This window comes from Homarus americanus, unplaced genomic scaffold (assembly GCF_018991925.1).
Source record: "Homarus americanus isolate GMGI-L3 unplaced genomic scaffold, GMGI_Hamer_2.0 scaffold50325, whole genome shotgun sequence".
Classification (NCBI taxonomy): Eukaryota; Metazoa; Arthropoda; class Malacostraca; order Decapoda; family Nephropidae; genus Homarus; species Homarus americanus.
This window is the reverse complement of record NW_024742772.1, coordinates 571,494-593,388: the sequence shown is the minus strand read 5'-3', so window position 1 is coordinate 593,388 and position 21,895 is coordinate 571,494. Positions and strand designations below refer to the sequence as shown.

General features: G+C 45.9%; 1 protein-coding gene across 11 annotated transcripts in view; it reads right to left on the bottom strand.

Moving 5' to 3' along the window:
* Positions 1 to 21,895, bottom strand: part of LOC121877018 (atypical protein kinase C-like) — a 122,460-nt gene that overhangs the window by 34,202 nt on the left and 66,363 nt on the right. For all 11 annotated transcript variants that reach the window (XR_006090870.1, XR_006090869.1, XM_042382609.1 and 8 more), the window contains one exon: positions 1,451 to 1,498. Coding sequence is in view for 9 of the 11 variants with exons in the window: in XM_042382609.1 (XP_042238543.1) it covers positions 1,451 to 1,498 (48 nt within the window). In the remaining 2 variants the exon portion in view is untranslated. The remainder of the gene's footprint in view (positions 1 to 1,450; positions 1,499 to 21,895) is intronic.

The window sequence follows — 21,895 nt, the reverse complement described above, 5'->3', positions numbered from 1 at the left end:
ACACAGATAGTGAACCATGGCTGCATGGAATTACCACCTCTATACAACGCCTTGGAAACACCCCCCGTCCCCTTACACACACACACACACACACACACACACACACACACACACACGGATATTGCAGGCCAGTCTAATAAACATAAACATCTGCAAAGAGGAGGTAGTGTGTGTGTGTGTGTGTGTGTGTGTAGCTGTAATAATATTCAGCTGTGTGTGTGTGTGTGTGTGATAGTATCTGATAAAGGTATAAAATACTGCTTTATCGTAATTTATAACAATGTATTTGCGAAAGCTATTATCATGCTTAACTTCACACACACACACACACACACACCTACCTCCCACCCAAAGTTATGCCTCTAATTAACTTACGAAGCAGCAGGATAGGCAAGTTGTAGCGTGGATAAGTGTGGTGAGGCGTGGATAGGCAAGTTGTAGCGTGGATAAGTGTGGTGAGGCGTGGATAAGTGTGGTGAGGCGTGGATAAGTGTAGTGAGGCGTGGATAAGTGTGGTGAGGCGTGGATAAACAATGGAATTATGACCCCCTAACGGTATATATAAAAAAGCTGATGCGGTAAAATAATAAGTGATATAACACCTGTGATATTCACCCCTTAGTTAGGAACACGAGTCTCTATCAAGGGAAAAACACAAAATTCTCGATAACGTGTGTTTTTTTTTTTAGGGTGGAGGGCGGTGGTGTTACGAGACCTAAGGGGGGGAGGGTGATGGTACTCTGGGATGGGGTGGTGAAGTGAGGTGTTGAGAGAGGGACATACAGTGACTACTCCCTCACTCCTTGTCTGGGTAATGTGTCATGGGTGATAGGAGTGGCAGCTACCTCCCTACCTCACCCCTCCTTCCCTACCTCACCCCTCCTTCCCTACCTCCCTACCTCACCCCTCCTTCCCTACCTCCCTACCCCCTCTACCCCTCCTTCCCTACCTCCCTACCTCACCCTCCTTCCCTACCCACCCTCACCCCTCCTTCCCCTACCTTCCCTACCTCACCCCTCCTTCCCTACCTCCCTACCTCACCCCTCCTTCCCTACCTCCCTACCTCACCCCTCCTTCCCTACCTCCCTACCTCCCTCTCTCCCTGACGTGTGTGTTATGGACAAGAGCGCTCAGTGTCTACCCTCCCTCCCGTTGACAAGGATATTACCCCACACGAACAGGGGAAAAGTCATAAGCTTCAACAGTACCATCACACGAGGGCAGGGGAAAACAGTCCAGTCAAATGGGGGGGAAATTGTTTCATGGTGGCACAGGGGGAAAATATCACAGTTTGGTAAGGAAAAAATTCATTTTCGCCAAATTTCCACTAAATATAGAATAGTTTAAATCAAATGGAGTATTAAGGGAGTAGAATTAGGTAATGTTTAATGTGTAATGAGAAGTGAACAGCCGGAGGAAGTGTCAGGGAAGTAGGAGGAGGTGTACTTACGGTCCTCTCCCTGGCAGGCCATCCCGGGCTCCGGTACGTTGGGGAACACTGTGGGCGAAGAAGAACATAGTTAGTACTGTACTGTTTACACCTGTACTCACCTGGTGTTGGGGGTCACACCTCTATACCCACACCTCTACACCCTCACACACCACAATACAACCTCACACACACACACACACACACACACACACACACACACACACACCTACTCAATATGCAGATTCCTGTCACCCGACGCGACACCTGCCGACATCTCAGGTCACACCAGGAAGTAGGGTGAGAACTCTAAGGATGAAGAGGAGGGGGAGGAGGGGGAGGTGGGGAAGGGAGGAGGTGGGGGAAGGGGAGAATAGGAGTAGGCAGGAACCCAGTGACAAAAAATGGAGGAAGGAAAGATAGTACACATAAAATAAGGAAGGGGAGACAGAAGGGAGAAAGGGACAGGTTACACACACACACACACACACACACACACACACACACACACACACAGGTAATGATAGATACATTAATTCCTCGTCGTCGCCTCCGTCACCCTACCTAAACCTTCGTCACCGCCTCCGCCAGCCATCCCCAAGACCTCTCCCTCCTTCAGCCAATATCAACCTCGACAACTCCAATAAAAAAATGAAGTAAGAGTAACCTTATTGGAAACACGACGCAACTGCTGTGGTTTGTATTTCTGCACGGGTGGGCGGCTGGCTGGCTCGAACACCAAGCATACCGCAGTGAGTGAGTTACGACGTGAAATTATGAGGAACGAAGGAAGGAAAGAGGGAGGGAGGAAGGATAAAGAAGGAAGAAGGAAAGATTAAACGAGGGATACAACAAGGATTAAGGATTAAGCTGGACTCAAGCTTATGACCCACACAAATTGCATCCCATTAGAATGAACACACACACACACACACACACACACACACACACTATATAGAAGGAGAATAGCGCAGTGTTTTATCATCGACCGTAATAAAGGTAGTTGGTTGGTGTTGACGTTACATAAATGGTGCCAATTGCCCCTGCCATGATGTATTAGATGATAGAGACGGGACGAGACGAGAGACGAAAACATCAATAAACCTCAACATTATGGACACCTGATCAATGACGTGAGGCCCCTGTGTGTTTGGTCCGGCACACCTGTATTCACTAATTATGATCACCGACTGCGGCCACCCCAACACAAGGTCACTTTAATTACCTGACTCATATCACACAAACTAATGCTCAGTCAAAAAATATATGATTTTCGTATTATTATTATTATTATTATTATTATTATTATTATTATTATTATTATTTCTCACCACCGCCACTACTACTACTAATAATAATCACACACACATACACGCACGCAAACACTATATATATATATATATATATATATATATATATATATATATATATATATATATATATATATATATATATATATATATATATATATATATATATATATATATATATATATATATATATATATCTCGAAGAGGAGAACCAGGGTAAACACAAACATCTTGACCATGTGGGCTTGGACACTGAACTAAAATACATAAATGAACTACTCTTTAACAATGGTTTCCCTGAGAGATTTACAGACACTTATATTGGCAAAACCCTTAATAGGTTTTTTAGTCCCACACAGCCTCAAATCCACAGTCCCTAAATATTCTATCTATTTCACCATACCGTACACTGGCGCACTCAGTTTCCCCTTAGAAATAAACTTAAGAAGCTTTTCAATGAATTCTATCCACAAATTTCTCTTAGACTAATCTTTAAAACCAAGAGTCCGATCAAAAAATTCTTTAAAATTAAAGGCACCATACCCACACACCTGCAATCCTCAGTTGTTTATCAATTTACGTGTGCTAGCTGTAGGGCAGCATATATAGGTCAAACTAAAAGACATTTGACAACTCGCATCCATGAACACTTGGGCCGTTCCGTCCAAACAGGCCAGTTTATCGCACAACCACCACATTCAGCTATTCGTAACCACGCCCACCAACATGACCACCCGTTTTCGCCGTCAGATTTCTCAGTTCTTGGCAGGAGCGACTGTGATACAGACCTCGTCATTATGGAGCCATTACACCAGTATAAAGCAAAGCCATCCCTTTGTGTTTTTCTCACCAAGGCTCGTCTGAATTAAGGTAATACCCCCCCTGTATACTTTATTTCATACTTTTTATTCCTGACTTTAGCTTTGTATGTAGGTCTCTCGTCATTTTTGTCGGTTTTGAATTGGATTGCTCTTTTTTAAATTTTTAAAGTTTATCGAAGGTAAATTTTCGTATAATATTATTTTTATTGTATATCACCTGCATTTTTTTTAAACTTTTTCAAAACTTTTGTGTTTTTAGGCTCTGATGATGGAAAACAATTATTTCCGAAACGTTAGCGATTAAAAGAAGCCCACATGGTCAAGATGTTTGTGTTTACCCTGGTTCTCCTCTTTGTTATAAAAATACGCTTTCCACGTAACAAGTCTATTGCTGAAGTTATATATATATATATATATATATATATATATATATATATATATATATATATATATATATATATATATATATATATATATATATATATATATATATATATATATATATATATATATATAATGGTTGTCCCTCGTGTAACGAGGATGGCCGGCACAAGGACCAACCACCTAGGCGTGAATTTGTTTAAGGTGTAGAAACTGTCGCCAACACAATAACTACACCCTGAGTTAACTGCATGACCCAGTGTCAAGGAATAGTCCGAGAAGACCGGACAACTCGCCAACTGCACTGGCTAACCATTACCCCGGAACACGATCCACAAATCGATAAACATCCAGGTCCCCAATTACTGCTGGGTAGACAGAGGCAAATGGCGTAAAGAAACTTGGCATAGTTTCACCCTGCACAGCCAAGCCCCACACTCTCGTCTGGTAGGATTACAATCTAGGTCAAGTGGAGGATCTCAACTCAACTTCTCTCCAAACACAAAACTTTCCCTAGTGTTTTCTCACCTTAATCTTACTACATCCAACACAACCTAAACCTTGCCTCTCCCACGTCCCCCTCCCTCCCCTCCCTCCTCGTCTTCCCCTTCCTTCTTTTTCTTCTATTCCACCTCTTACACATCATGTCCTCATTTCCCTTTCCTTTATCCCCATCAATCTCTACTTATTACACCCTCTTCCTCTATCCTCCCGTCTCTTCTTCCCACCTCCTCTTACCCTTTCCCCTCGACCCCATAACATCCCATTCCGTCTATTCCACCTGCCCTTTCCACATCACCCCCCTCCTAAACGTCTTCGTCTCGTGTTGGTACCCGCCTCTATCATCACCCGCCTCTATCATCACCCGCCTCTATCATCACCCACCTCTATCATCACCCGCCTCTATCATCACCCGCCTCTATCATCACCCGCTCTCATCACCCGCCCCTCTATCATCACCCGCCTCTATCATCACCCGCCTCTATCATCACCCGCCTCTATGCTTCTCGCCGCCGGGAAAGTTTTACAAATGCCACCTCGCTCACAGCACTTTAACACGCAGGAGTGGTGGTAAGGGGTGGTATTGGTGATGGTGGTAGTGGTGGTGACAAGAGTAATAACAGAGAGAGAGAGAGAGAGAGAGCACAAGTGGACAATAACCCAGACATTACCATCATTATAACTTGACTAATATATATGTTTTACGGTAGCAATATTCCCTCTATTTAACGGACTATTTAAAGATGAGAGTCCGTTATATCGAGGGTCTGTTAAGATATGAAAACCCCATCTAACGGATTATAGAGCAAATTCCGTTATAGGGAGGTTTCACGGTACCAATAATCCCGTCTAGACTTGGCCAATAATGTCATGAAAATACAAACTTTCCTATATGCAGTAAAATTTGATGAGTTGAGGCGAGATAGTGCTAAGGGTCAATCTGTGCTGGCATCGCGTGTTAGTGGACAAGACTCTGGTATGTACAGATAAAACGTGGGGTTGTGGGTGGGGAGTGTGTGAGTGAGTGAGGTGGTGTTTATAATTTATACAGCCTTAACAACATCAACCTAGAAGTCGACGCCCGGACCTACGGCCTAGAAACAGTGCGTTAATGTTCGAAATAAGGCAAACAGAGTATTGGGTTTTATATCTAGAAGTGTAAGTAACAAGAGTGCAGAGGTCTTATTGCAACTATATCTTTCGTAGTCAGGCCGCACCTCGATTATGCGGTTCAGTTCTGGTGCCATTTTTATAGAATGGATATCAATTCACTAGAGTCGGTGCAGCGAAGAATGACGAAAATGATTCCAGGACTTAGAAACCTTCCATATCAAGATAGGTTAAAGAAACTAAACTTGCATTCCCTAGAAAGACAAAGAGTGCGGGAGATATGATAGAAGTATTTAAGTGGGTGAAAGGAATCAATAAAGGAGATATAGATAAAGTTCTTATAATATCCGAGCAGGATAGGACTCAGCAACGGATTAAGTTGGATAAGTTTGGGTTTAGGAGGGAGATAGGAAGAAACTGGTTCACAAATAGGGTGGTGGACGAGTGGAACAAGCTTAGCAACTTTGTAGTAAGTGCTGGAACGCTGGAAAGTTTCAAAAGGAGGCTGGATAGATTCATGGATGATAGAGAGTGGTAGTAACTCTCAACAGGAGCTGCCATGCACAGGCCAACCTCCTATTACAGACTCCTTATTTTCTAATGTGTGTGGGTGCGTGTAGGGTGTGACATATATGTGGGTGGTGTTATTGTGGGAGGTGTGGGTGTGTGGGAGGAGGACGAAGGGTGACGCGTGAAAATGAGGAGCGCATTGCAGGTGAAGGGTAAGAGGTCCACCTGCCCCCAGCCAGCCAGTCTCCGCCACAATTAAGATGTTGCCAGACCACTTAATGATGTAAGACACCAGCATCACCCCCTCGGCCCCTCCTTCCCCCTCCGACCCCTCCCCAAAACAATAAGTGGCGATGTGACGGTGGTGTAGGACGGAGGGGGTGTGACGATAGTGTGTGTGACGATGGTATGTGATGGAATGTATAACGGTGGTGTGATGGAGTGTGTGGCTCTAGGTAATGAACTGCTCCCCCCCTCACCCAGTACAACACTTCTGAGATTCCAACAGCATACTACAAGACTGACCCCTTCCCCTACGTCGTCAGCAGGAAGGGGAGAGCAGGAAGGGAAGGAGGACGGGGAGGAGAGGGAAGAAAGGAGGAGAAAGACGAATAGGAAACGTAGTAGGAATCCTGAGGCAATTACCCCACACACTGATATAACGCAAGCAATGTCTCCCTCCCCACCACCACATTAAGAGCAACACCCCTTCCCCCCTCCCCCCCCCCACCACCACATTAAGAGCACACCCCTTCCCCACCTCCCCCACCACCACATTAAGAGCAACACCCTTTCCCTACCTCCCTTCCCCCACCACCACATTAGAGCAACACCCTTCCCCTACCTCCCTTCCCCCACCTCCCCCTTCCCCCACCTCCCCCTCCCCCCACCACCACATTAGAGCAACACCCTTCCCCACCTCCCCCACCACCACCACCACATTAAGAGCAACACCCCTTCCCTACCTCCCCCCTCCCCCACTACCATTAGAGCAACACCCCCCCCACCTCCCTCTCCCCCACCACCACATTAAGAGCAACACCCTTCCCCACCTCCCCACCACCACATTAGACAACACCCCTTCCCCAACTCCGTATTGTTATGTTAACCAACCTGATGGCAAAATCTTGTTGTGGGCGAGACTTTCTGATGGCTGTAGGAGGGGAGGGAAGGGAAGGGAGGAAGAGAAGGGAAAGAGGGAGGAAGAGAAGGAGGAGGGAGGAGAGAAGGGAAAAAAGTGACTAAGGGAGGGAATGTAACGAGACAGAGTGAGGGAGTGGAAGGCAGTAAGAGGCCGAGTTAATTGACCCTCCCTCCCTCCCTACAGCAATCAGCACCTCTTAGTTTCTCACCGGGACACCAATACACCTTTTACCACCAAGACCCGTCACCCATCACCCGTCACCCAGCAGGAAATATCAAGCGACCTCCTTTATGGTCTACACCCCCCCACACCACCCCTCACCCCACCCACCACCCCTTCACCTCCCACAGCCACATTACCCAGGGGTTTATGCCACACTACTGAACCATTTATGAACTGTTAATTCAATTATACTTTATTATTATTACATATTACACAACACACACACACACACACACACACACGAGCCTTTGAAGTATTTATTTCATCTACATTCCAGGTACTTCCTGGTGGGGCCACATTGGTCTTTAAATATTTCACTCAATCGATACGTGTGACAATCTTTCCTCTAAGGCCTTCTGGCTGGCTAATCCCCCCCCTCCACTGCAAGATGGTGGTTTAACCCTTTGAAGATGGTTACCTAAGGATGAGAATTTAAACCTTTGAGGATGATGGTTTAACCCCTTTGAGGTTAATTTTAACCCTTTCAAGAGGAGTTTTAACCCTTTGAAGACGATTGCTTAACAAGATGAGTTTTTGTCCATACAATAACACTAATTAAGAACATAAGAATAGAGGAAACTGCAGAGGGCCATACTGGCCAGTCCCATTTACGCCCAACCCATACCACTCAATATCCGGTAACTTGTTCCACCTGTCCACTACACACTCATCTCCTGTTCTTCCTCTTCTACAGTGGCCATTCTCCAATTGGTAGCCCCTCCTCTCCTTCCCCCCTGCCCCCCTTTTCACTCCCCTGCCCCCCCCCTTTCTCCCGGTGTACAGGTCTCTTGATACCACTACAACAGTAAACACTCAGGATGCCTCATGAGCCCAAGGTAGGAGCGACTCTCAGCTAGGAGGAGGAGGAGGATCCATCAGCTCCTACGCCACTGGCCATCAAACTCTCCCTCTCCTCACACCGCTAAGGGCAGCCAGTTCAGAGGTGCCATGTTATTGTGTTTTTGAAGACTGTGTGTATAGGAGATGCAGGTGTGTGTGTGTGTGTGTGTGTGTGTGTTAATGTGTGTGTCTGCTGAGTATGTCCCCTGCACCCACACCAGTCACACACACACACACACACACACACAGTATCAACTCTGGAACCGTTTAAGTCAACACAAACTTCCATAACAAGTTTCCAGGAAAAAAAGAAAGAAATTGTCCAAGTTGGTTAAACAATGTGTGTGTGTGTGTGGAGAGGCAAGTGTCGTTCTCCAGACCCTTCACAAAGTCTGATACTTCCCTCTGAGTCCTGGCTACTTCCCTTACCATGGCCACACAGGCTCATCAAAAGGACAGTACACACAAGGCAAATCCAAACCCACTGCTAAGCTTTCAGGGGTTAGACTGAAGCACACACACACACACACACACACACACACACACACACACCATTTGCAAGACGTGTGTATGCCACTACGTCTGAATAACCAAGGTGATATCCAGTGTGTGTATGTATTCAATGCACGCAAGTTGTGTGCACATACCCCATGTGTATAAACGCTGTGGTGTACATAACCTTGGAGAAGTTTTGTGAGCGCCTATTATGTATACAAGTTGTGTAAGTAGGTATCCCATCTACATATATGCTAACAATTTTTTCTCCCTCCCTAGCTCCTCCTCTCACCCCCCTCCTTCCTCCCCAGCCCTCCTCCTCCCTCCTCAGTCTCCTCTCAGTCTCCTCCTCCCTCCTCAGCCTCCTCCCTCCCCAGCCCCCTTTCCTCCTCCCTCCCTCAGCCCTCCCTTCCTTCAGCTCTTCCTCACCACCTCCTTCCCCTCCCAACAATAAAAAATCTCTGAACAACTTGTTTCACTTCAAGAATATATTACAACAACTTTTTAAACTCAACTGGAAGAGATGAAGGAGGGAGGAAGAGGGGCGGAGGTGGTGAGCCAGTACTGAGAGGAGGATGAAGAGGAGGGAGGAAGAGGGGCGGAGGTGGTGAGCCAGTACTGAGAGGAGGATGAAGAGGAGGGAGGAAGAGGGGCGGAGGTTGAGCCAGTACTGAGAGGAGGATGAAGAGGAGGGAGGAAGAGGGCGGAGGTGGTGAGCCAGTACTGAGAGGAGGATGAAGAGGAGGGAGGAGAACGGGAGACGGAGGAGGGGAACCTAAGCTCCATAACATTCTAAGCTCCCTAACATTCACCTAAGCTCCCAAACATTCGCTTAAGCCCCAATTTCCTAAGCTCCCTAACATTCACCTAAGCTTCCTAACATTCACCAAGCTTCCTAACATTCGCCTAAGCTCCTAACATTCACCTAAGCTTCCTAACATTCGCCTAAGCTTCCTAACATTCGCCTAAGCTTCCTAACATTCACCTAAGCTTCCTAACATTCACCTGCTTCCTAACATTCGTCTGCTTCCTAACATTCACCTAAGCTTCCTAACATTCACTTAAGCCTAATCCTCTAAGCTTCCCAACAAGACACATGAGAGATAAGCTTAGCAATCTGTGTAGAGGAGGTGGTGAGGTGTTGAAGGCTGACCAGGTAATGGAGTACCAGGTGTGCGATAGGGAGGACCAGGTGTGCGATAGGGAGGATCAGGTGTGATAGGGAGTACAAGGGTGGATAGGGAGTAAATGACCAGGTGTGTTGGAGGTAAGATTTAAGACCAATATGGAGATGTGTGGAGTGTGTATGGAGGCCACTGACATGTCTTGAGAGTGGGGGAAGAGGGAGGGAGGAGAAGAGGGGTAGGGGAGAAGAGGGGTAGGGGAGAAGAGGGTAGGGGGGGAGAAGAGGGGTGGGGGAGGAAGAGAGGGAAGGAGGAGAGAGAGGAAAGGAAGGAGGAAGGAGAAGAGAGGGAAGGTAAGAGGGGTAGGGGGAGAAGAGGGAGGGGAGAAGAGGAGGGAAAGGGAGAGAAGAGGGTAAGGAGGAAGAGAGGAAAGGAAGGAGGGAAAAGGGAGAGGGGTAAGGGAAAGGGAGAAGGAGGGGAGGGGAGAAGAGGGAAGGAGAAGAGAGGGAGGGGAGAAGAGGAAAGGAGAAGAGAAGAAAGGGAGAAGAGAGGGAAGGGAGAAGAGAGGGAAAGGGAGAAGAGAAGAAAAGGAAGGGGGGAGAAGACGAGGACGTGAAGGGAGAAGGCGATGAGGGAGAGAGGGGGAAGAAGAAGAGGTAAGGAGAAGACAAGGAATGGGAAGGGAAAAAGACGAGAATGGAAAGGAAGAAGATGAGGGGAAGAGAGAAGAGGAGGACGGGAAGGGAGAAAGAGGAGAACGAAGAAAAGGGAGAAGGAGGAACGAAGGAGGAGGAGGAATAGGAGGTAACAGCTCAATATAAGCGGCCTGGAATGTACACACCTATCCAGCCCCCCCCCCCCAACGCACACTTAAGCGCCTCAGTCGATATCCCCGGCACGTTTACCTGGCCAACCTACTGAACTATAACCCCCCCCACCCTCCGCTAACCCCTGGACAGCTACAGAACCGCCCACCACCGCCCACTGGCCTCGATATATCGCCTTCATTCTGCCCTGTGAATCATCCGGGACGTTAGGTTTAGGTTAGGGTTAGGTTAGGTTAGTAGATGGTCTAGTATGTGTTAATTGTGAGAAGCAAGAGCGTCCGTGATTGGTTGAAGTTCATGTTGTGTCGGTATGTAGGTCATGTTGGGTCGGTGGTATGTACAGTATAGGTCATGTTGTGTCCTGTATGTATAGTAGGTCATGTTGTGTCGGTATGTAGGTCATGTTGGGTCGGTGGTATGTATAGGTCATGTTGTGTCCTGTATGTAGGTCATGTTGGGTCGGTGGTATGCATAGGTCATGTTGTGTCCTGTATGTATAGTAGGTCATGTTGTGTCGGTATTTAGGTCATGTTGCCGGTGTGCAGGTCATGTTGGGTCGGTATGTAGGTCATGTTGTGTCGGTATGTAGGTCATGTTGTGTCAGTATGTAGGTCATGTTGTGTCAGTATGTAGGTCATGTTGTGTCAATCAGAGAGCATAAGTGAGAGATGTGAGTGACTAGTACACGATACGGTACACCACCACACACCACCACACACTACCACACACTACCACTACACACACCACACACTCACCAAACACACCACCACACACCACGTGAGGTCCTCCTCCTAACACCACTGGGAGGGAGTTAATACACTACGTGTTTGTTGTTCAACACCTAAGACAATCTGTGGTATGTTCACTGTATATTCCTTCACCTTTCTAATGAAGGCTTTTTGTTAAACCACCAATGTATGTGTAATAAGTCATTTATGTCCAATGTATATTTTCAGCCTGCCGCAGAACTTTTTCATGCAAACCGTTAATTATTACATATTATTATTACATATATACATATTACTACCACTCACCACGCCACACCACCACACACCACACACACACCACCACCACACACCACCACACACTCACACACACCACCAATACACACACACACCACCACACACCACCAAACTCACCACCACATACCACCCCACCCACCACACACACCACCACACACACACAACCACCACACACTACACACACACACCACCACCACACACACCACACACACCACCACACATCACCTCTCCAGGCATACATCTCCATCCATCTCTTCCTACACATCCTTCACCCCTCATCCATCCTACCACTCCCTCCCCTCCTAAGCGTCTTTATACCCCCCACCCCCTCCTTATAGAGATGACCTTGGGCTAGGAGGTGAAATATGGACACACACACACAGCCAAGGTGGGGAGGTGGTGGTTATGGCGGCGACCAGTAGTGGCTATATTGGGAAACAGAGGTAGGTGTGTGTGTGTGTGTGTGTGTGTGTGTGTGTGTGTTTCCCAGAAATCCTTCGTCTCTCTTCATTGATCAAATGCAACAGTCTCCTGCAACACGGGTAATTGCAAGTTATGTTCCTACTCCTCGCACCTTAATTTGTCAACCTAACCTAACCAAACCTAACCTGACCCAGCCTATCCTAGCTTAACCTAACCGACCCTAGCCTAGCCAAACCAAACCAAACCGACCCAAACCTAACCTAACCTAACCGACCCAAACCTAACCTGCCCAAAAGATTCGCCGATGGATGCTTATTTCACCAGAAGATTCACCCTGTATACTGAGCCTTTCGGTACACAAACAGGCAGTCTGGCCGGTCCTACTTTCACCCGCATTCACTCAGGTACCCATTTACAGCTGGGTGAACTGGGAGTGCCCGGGGATCGAACCAACGACCCCTCAAACAGTAGGCAAGCGCTTAACTCGGCCACTGCCTCACTCCATAGAAGATTCACTATTCAGAGTATATTTTACCTGAAGATTAACCACCCTAACCTAACCCAACACCACCCCACCTACCTACAGTAAGCACTTCCACGTACAACCTACTCCCTCGCCCAGTCACACCCACTCTACACCACTCTACAGTCTCACACCCACTCTACACTCCCACACCCACTCTACACCAGTCTACAGTCACACCCACTCCACACCCCTCCCTAGGGATGAAAATCGTACCCAGTTGCCAGTTACAGATTCAATTGTCTCTTGCTGGGGGGAAGTTACAACTGAATGTGGCAGACAGGCTGTGTGTGTGTGTGTGTGTGTGTGTGTGTGTGTGGACTATCCGTGTGTTGTGTCCGGTACTGAGACTTATTTGTCCTGAGAGAGAGAGAGAGAGAGAGAGAGAGAGAGAGAGAGAGAGAGAATAACAACCACCACAATCATACTACTGAAGGAGGCGAAGGAGGAGGTTTAACCACCGATGAAAAAACAGAGAGACCGTGAGGGCAATATTGGTGGGGGCCCGCAGACACCGAGTGGAGGGGCCAGGCTTGATGAGGGTCCAATAACAAGGGCGCCTACCTCCCTGGGTAAGATAGTTCCTTCGTCAGCGCTACGAGAGACCTCAATACACCCCTTCCTTCCCTCCCTACCTACCTACCGGGACTTAGAAACCATTCATATCAGGATAGGTTAAAGAAACTTAACTTGCCTTCCCTAGAAAGACGAAGAGTGCGGGGAGATATGATAGAAGTATTTAAGTGGGTGAAAGGAATCAATAAAGGGGATATAGATAAAGTTCTTATAATATCCGAGCAGGATAGGACTCGTAGCAACGGATTAAGTTGGATAAGTTTAGGTTTAGGAGGGAGATAGGAAGGAACTGGTTCACAAATAGGGTGGTGGACGAGTGGAACAAGCTTAGCAACTTTGTAGTAAGTGCTGGAACGCTGCTATCTAGCTCCCCTCCCTCCCTCGTTCCTTATCTCCCTCCCTTCCTACCTACCCTTAATTATCACAAACCATAATTTACTATACACACAGTCCATTTTTTCCCGACACACACACACACGAATCATGCTCGGCGCAGACTACTCCGGCTACACCAACGCTCTCTCCACCCTGGAAATGCCATCCCTCAGTGACCTCCACCACCAAGCACTGGAAAGGTTTGGCAGTGGACTACTGCACCACCCTCGTCATCGCCACCTCCTGCCACCAGCAGTCCCCCGCCCACCTCGCGCAGTCCGCCACTACAACAAAATTCAACCCATAAGAGCCCGACCGATAGATATAAGAATAGCACCATCCCATCAATTGTTAAAATAATAAACAACTCCTGATTTATGTACTGTACAGCCCTGTAAATGTATTCAATGCATATTATATCATTATGTCTAAATCAAATGTAAGTCTGTATATTTTCATCCACCGGCTGCAACTCTATTAATAAACCGTTTATTATTATTATTATTATTATTATTATTACACACAGTCAAGAGGGCCAACCAGGAGGACACGTCAACAGCTGTGATCCATCGGTAGCTTCATTATGTGTCGAGTAGATGTGACAACAAAGACTGGGTACTATAGGAGAGAGAGAGAGAGAGAGAGAGAGAGAGAGAGAGATTCACACTCCCCCGAATCGTGACGAGAGACAAACAAGGCGCTCGATAGTAGATATGGCGATGATGAAGAGACACACGGGGGGGAAGGGAAGGAGGGACAATTTTTCAAATAACCCCTCCCTCTAACAACAGCCCAGACTACGGTGGAGAGTTTTATATCAGTACTGATGGCTGGCCACCCTCCAGGAAAAGGTGCCAACTGAGGGGAAGGAGACGGGGAGGGAGGGGATTGTACATTGTGAGGTGAAGGGATGGGAGAAGGGGGGGAATGGGAAAAGAGGGCAAGGAAGAGGAGGATGAGGAAGAAAGAGGGGAAAAAGGAAGGGGAGGGAAAAGAGGGAAAGGAGGAATGGAGGAAGTGGAGGGGAAAGGAGACGTTATGTGTGTGTGGGGAGTGGGTGGGGGAGGGGAGTGGTGGGGGAGGGAAAGTAAAGGAGTGAGGGATAAAAAGAGTTGGAGATTATCACCACCACCAACACTACTCTTCTCTAACTCCCTCACCACACCTGCTGTACCCTTCCTCCCCACCACCACTACCACACCTGTTGCCCCTCACCAAACACACCTGCTTTTACACATCCACCTCCACGTTACTCTTGCATCGACACTTAAAACTTATTCTCACATCAAATAAATAAATAAATAAATAAATAGTTTCTTTCTTCTTGATAGTTCTACCTCAAGTCCCCCGACAGCCTTTTTGCACTTAGTAACTATATCAGTTCTCATGTACAGAACCAAATACACAATGTGCTTGAATACTTCTCACGTAAATGTGAATAACATAGTGTGAGGCCAGACATACTGCCTCACACGCCTGTACTCACTCATTTGTGAATAAGTTACCCTTTATGTATAGAACTAAACAAATAATGTAATTGAAATACTGTAACATTCAGTGCCATAATATCCTGACAACGGGGTTAATTATTATGCCGATTTAAACTCTACTCTACAATCCTTTTGCTCTACGGCTCACAGGATGAGTGTGGGATGTACAATAAAGTAGCCTCTGCAGCAAAATCAAAACCAATACCACGGTCCCCCCTCTTCCAGGGCAGCAGCCTCTGTACAGGTAGGCGTGATAGTCTCAGGACATCACGTCATTCTTACCTGAAACACAAAAAACATGATTAATAATAATAATAATAATGCACACACACACACACACACACACACACACAGAACGTGGCCCCCGACCAGATGAGAGCCACAGTGCAAATAACACCACATAAACACCTTCGCAAGCACACTTACCCAACTCCCCACCCACATTTAACCTGACTTCCCATTACTACCACATAAACCTGACTTCTCCCACCTCCTCACCTAGGTACCTGATCCCCCCTACATCACTCACCTGGTTACACCCAAGCTCCCCACCAGCTACCCTTCACTTATCTACCTGACTTCCCCTCACTTCTATACTTTAATTAATTCTTCTTCTTCCCATATCCTAAGACAAAGGGTAGGTGAGGCAAGAGGTATGGTGAGGCAAGAGGTAGGTGAAGCAAGAGGTAGGTGAAGCAAGAGGTAGGTGAGGCAAGAGGTACAGTGAAGCAAGAGGTAAATGAGGCAAGAAGAGGTGAGTGAGCAAAGTACAGTGAAGCAAAAAGAGGCAAGAGGTAGGTGAAGCAAGAAGTAGGTGAAGCAAGAGGTAAGGTAGGTTTTCCTGATGTAATTTCACTGTGTAAATTTACCTTACTCTGGCTAAACTAATTATGTAAATCACGAATAAACAAAAGGAAAGATGGAGACAGAGAAATGGCGGCGTTTGATTGGCTTAAATGGTAGTGTAAACAAAACAAAACAAGAACCCCGAGCAAGAAACATCCAGCAGTCAAGTCAGGAATGGCAGAGGTGTCCTTTGAGCTGCCTAAACGCTGCAGGGAAGTAATAAAAAAAAAGAGGTGGGATCTATATTTCGTCTGACGCCATGACTTTGTAGAGCCATCGTTTTATACTGCTTCTGTCTGTCTGTCTGTCTGTCTGTCTGTCTCTCTTCCCTCAACAGTGGCACATCAAGCAACATACCACCTCTGCCAAAACTCACCTGAAAAACACCCATCTTGACAGACACCTACCCTCACTCACTCTGGGATGAATCAGGTTCGGCGTTGTAAAAGACTGTTCCCATGTTCACGCGAAGCTGTTTCCTCTCGCTAAACTAACTCGGCTCTACTGTAGCTAATCCAATTTACTTCTTGCTTCAAATAACTGTAACCTCCCCCCCTCCTCTCTCTTTACTGGACAACCTCTTAATTTGATTACTTTTCGGGCCAGACCATTATTCACCCACCTGAGGAAACACAAGTATGTTGTCATATTTTACACACACACACACACACACACACACACACACACACACACACACACACACACACACTACTACAACTACTTTGTTGTAATTCGTAATCGAGTATGACGATCATCCAGCTATGATACAATAATATGAGTTATTAAGGATGTCACCTTCGTTGGGTCGTCCACAGATGCTGCACGTGTGGAGGACTGCATCTAGTGCAGGAGGAGGGAGTGAGGGGAGAAATAGAAAGAGGAACAAAGTGAGGTGAGAGATGAGGGAAGAAAAGAAAAGAGTGTGGGGAGAAGTGAAGGAAGAGGAACAATCACAGACGCACGACTTTTTTCTTTTTTTACGGGGATTAGCCCACCCGGGCACAGGTCCCTGACCCACACCGGGGCCTGGGGGAATAATAATAATAATAATAATAATAATAATAATAATAATAATAATAATGTTGCAGGAGCGTAAAAAAATAACCGGTGATTGGGGGCAAATTACAGGAGCATCCCTCGACCAATTAGATGTGTGAAGGGTGAGTGTACTGCCCTGGTGATTGTATACATGTACGGTCTATGTATACCTGTGTTGTATGTGTACCTGAATGATGAGTTTACTGAATCCCTACACACACACCTATCTATTTATCTCCTATAAACATCAAACACGAATTAATTTCCTCCTATGACCTATCAAGGGAGGTGGGGTGGGGGTGACACAAGACCTATCAAGTGATCAAATTTCCTCTCCCACCACCGCCACCAATATTGACCCGAATACCTTAAGTTACCTGTGGCGTCAATAAATAATTAATTAATCAAGACTAACACAGGTAAGAGTGGTGAATAGGGTTAGGCAATGACCCACAGAAAACGGGAAACGTGATCCTAAACAAATAAGGGTTGGGAGGATAACTCAAGTAAACTTACGACTGAACCACCATCACTAGTTCACTACCATCATCTACTGCAACAACAACAACTACTACCACCACCACTACTACCATAACTACCACCACCATCCTACCACCCTCCCATGATGGTCACCTCCCTCCCCCCACCAGCCATAACTCACTCCCACCTTGACACTTCATTCATCCCCCTTCACCCCTTCCATTCATTCCTTCCTTCACTCCATCTTCTTTACTGCCTCTTCTGTCAATAATTATTTACTCTCTCTCTCTCTCTCTCTCTCTCCTTTCCTGTCTCTTCCAATATCTCTCTATCTGTCTCTCGCTTTTTCTTCTCGTCTCTCTCTCTCTCTCTTGTTCAGTTCCCGTCACCACTTTCTTCCCAGGAGAAAGACATATTGCCCCCGGGAGATAGACATATTGCCCCTGGGAAAAGACACATTGCCCCTGGGGGAAGACATATTACCCCTGAGAGAAGACATATTGCCCTCGGGAGAAAAAGACATATTGCCACTGGGGGAGGAAACGTAATGGGATCAGGGAGGGTGACTATTAAAGTGGCCGGCCTCCTCCACCTCTTCTTCCTTCTCTTCCTCCTCCTCCACCTCTTCTTCCTTCTCTTCCTCCTCCTCCACCTCCCCTTCCTTCTCCTCCACCTCTCCTTTCGTCTAGACTTTTTCCGCCTCTTCCACCTCTTCTTCCTTCTCTTCCTCCTCCTCCTCCACCTCTTCTTCCTTCTCCTCCTCCTCCTGTGGTCGACGCCAGCCTCCTGTAATTCCATCTCATCAACAGAGTGAACTGAAAGGCAAAGGACTCCAATTTCCCCCCCAATAAGGTCGGATGGAAGGAGGGGAGAGGAGGGAGGAAGGAGGGGAGAAGAGGGAGAGGAGAAGGAGAAGAGGGGTAGAGAAAAAGAAAGAATGGAGACAATAAGGAAGAATAAAATGAGGAAAATGAAAGTTGGAGAAGAAGTGGAGGAGGAAGATGAGGAAGAGACTAATGAGGGGGAAAAATTAAAAGAAGAGGGAAGACGTAATTAGTCGTTCCCAAGGTAGAGTGGTCGTTCATCAGAGGGGAAAGGGTCGTTTACTCTTGAAAGGTGATGGTAAGGGTGGTGAGGGGGGTCGTTCACTGATGAGGGGCGGTGGGGGGTGGGAGGGGGTAGGGTAGGAGGGGTCGTCCAGGAAGCAGCTTATCACCACTACACGTTCACGCCAACACATCGCCTCATTAACGACAACAATTGCGGCAGATACAACCAAAAATAAATCAGGGGAGAGAGGGAGAATGAGGGAGAGGAGAGAGAATGATGGTGAGGTGAAGGAGAAAATGATACTAACTACACTCACCAACACCAAATGGGATGACACCTAACCTACCTGCGACAGACCCCCCCCCCTTCCACCCTCCCGATACTGGTGAGTTTATGGCCGATGATTCCTACCGATACAACTGAGGAACGCTTACGGCGCACCGAACCACCACCAAACACCGATACTCATACCGATTTAATGGAATATCGGTGTAAAGGGGGTATAAATGTAAGGCGATATGTGACCTACCTGTGACCTACATTAATCAACCTGTGTGTGTCAGGAGGAGCCACACAAAAGCCATTATCCAGGTGCTCTTGTGGAGACTGGTGTGACCCTGTTAAGAGAACACCGCAGGAAAGTGGCTGTCACCCGGCTAACTTAAAGGGGGAATTAAGCGACCCCTGTACTCTTACTACTACCCCTCCCACCACCACACCCTCGTTGCTGTTAAATATGTATATTTTTATGCTCTTCCATCATCATTATTATCATTTCTCCTCTTCCTTCACCTTCTTATTCATCATTATCAGCACTTTGTAGTAAGTGCTGGAACTCTGGAAAGTTTCAAAAGGCTAGATAGATTCATGGAAGATAGAGTGGTAGTAACTCTCGACAGAAGCTGCCATGCACAGGCCAACCGACCTATTGCAGATTCCTTATTTTCTTATTTCAGCATTTATTCCAGTCTGTGTTATGTATCGTAACACTTAAATACATGAAGTAAATGTGTGGGCATTGAGGCAAACAAACATTGAACACAAAATATTTTATTCACGTCTATAACATTGTATTAATAAAGTTAAGGAAGAACAGTTTACATGACAACTTATAATAAACACAATCAGAGTCTGCGGGTCCCGGCAGGTTGGTTGCGTCGTCTGTTCTTGCTGGAGCACCTGGGCGGACGATCACCGGTGCTGGCGCCGGTTTGCTTGGGCTCCACCTTCAGCTTAACACCTCTACAACAACAATCGTTCAGAGTCAGAGCCAAGTCGACAGAGAACTTGTCCCTGAACAAGATGTAGGCGAAGCCTTTTCCTTTAGACTTGCGGACAATGTTGACAGTGTTCATTATACCACACAGCAGGAAGTGTTCCTTTAAGTCTTCCTCAGTAATGTTGCCGTCAATGTTGCCAACATAGACACAGTGAGCGTCAACCTTACTCCTGCCGTCTTCCTCACTGCTGGGTAAAGTCGGGGTCAGCCTCGGGCACACTTGAGAGAGGTTCTTCATCTTCTCCACCTCCTTATTCACCTGACGGCGCACCTGGTGGGCCTCCTGTAGTAGTTTCTTCAGCTCGGGTTTCACGCTGCTAAAGTCTATGTCGGCAGACTGGCCAAAGTCTTGGGCTGTGATTAAGTCTTCGTGGGTAAAGTCTTGGTGATCCATCACGGGTGTTGGGCAGAGCAACGCTGAGAAGATGTTCTGCTTCAGAGGTCAACAAGTGAGTGTATGTTTGTGGCCGTCACACCACCCGCTATATATTCACTGGTGAAGGTAAACAGTCACGTCACGTCCTCAAATGTGACCTGACTTGTACGTGGTATTATCTCACAGTGGCGTGGGCGAGGCGCTACCCATCACCTGTGTTTAGTATAAGAATGTAAGATGAATTATAATTAGGATGAATGAATTATAGGAATATAATATGGACTACACCGGTATGCCAGGAATAACAAAATACATCATATAATATTAATTAAGAATGTTTTATTATAAATATTATTAACTGTTTCCTCCCCACCTGATTTAGTCTTGACGCTATTATGAGGTCACCTGAGGTCACCTGAATCTTAAGCTTGTCAACCTGACTTACTGACAGGATCTAGATACTTTATTTTACATGATTATGAATACTGTACAGGTATAACATGATATTTGAATGCATATGAATAACATTTAATTATTACATTAATAACAGTTAAAGCATAACAATCACAGTAATAATAATTAAAATAATGATCTTCGTTTGTTATTCCTAATATAGTTTATATTTTGTTCCTATAATAAACAGTAACTTTAAAAGACTTTGTGATGTGCGGACGATTTTTAGCAATAATAGTCTGTGTGATTTATAAAGATAACATAAGAATGGAGGAAACTGCAGCGCGTACTGAGCTCTTAGAAACCTTACATATGAGGAGAGGTTAAAGAAAGTAACCTTGCATTCCCTAGAAAGACGAAGAGTGCGGGGAGATATGATAGAAGTATTTAAGTGGGTGAAAGGAATCAATAAAGGTGATATAGATAAAGTTCTTATAATATCTGAGCAGGATAGGACTCGGAGCAACGGATTCAAGTTGGATAAGTTTAGATTTAAGAGGGAGATAGGAAGAAACTGTTTCACAAATAGGGTGGTGGACGAGTGGAACAAGCTTAGCAACTTTGTAGTAAGTGCTGGAACTCTGGAAAGTTTCAAAAGGAGGCTGGATAGATTCATGGATGATAGAGAGTGGTAGTAACTCTCGACAGGAGCTGCCAACCGACCTTTGTTAGCCTTAATTGTTTCGAGCAAATACACAGTTTACTTGCCTTAAGATTCCTACTTATCCTAAATCTTTCTCACAGTCGGATTTCTCTATAACATCGTTGTTCATCTGGTTTCTCTGTTTACATCTCCTAGACTAAGTACTTTATATTTGTCCACACTGAATTTCATCTGTAATTTTTCACACCATGCAAAAATTTGTTGAGATCTTCCTGTAGTTTTGCGGAGTCCTTGTGAGATTCACTACACGCCCCATTTTAGTGTCGTAGGCAGCTACCAAACAGGGAGGTACTGCCGCCTGGGAAGATATCGGAAGCATAATGTATTGTCTAATGGTAGACCCTGCTGCCATATGTGACCAAGTCCCAGGTTGCTGATCTGACTTTCTGCCTCAGTTACACACAATTGTAGGGTCATAATTGTTTCTCTTACTATTGACAACACAACATACATATATTGTTTCTCACTCTTTATCAATTTAATTTTTTTATTTATGTATGGCTCCATTATTGTTATTATTATTATTTATAATTTGTATTAGTATTATTAATATTATATTTATTATAATTGTTATTTATTTTTATTA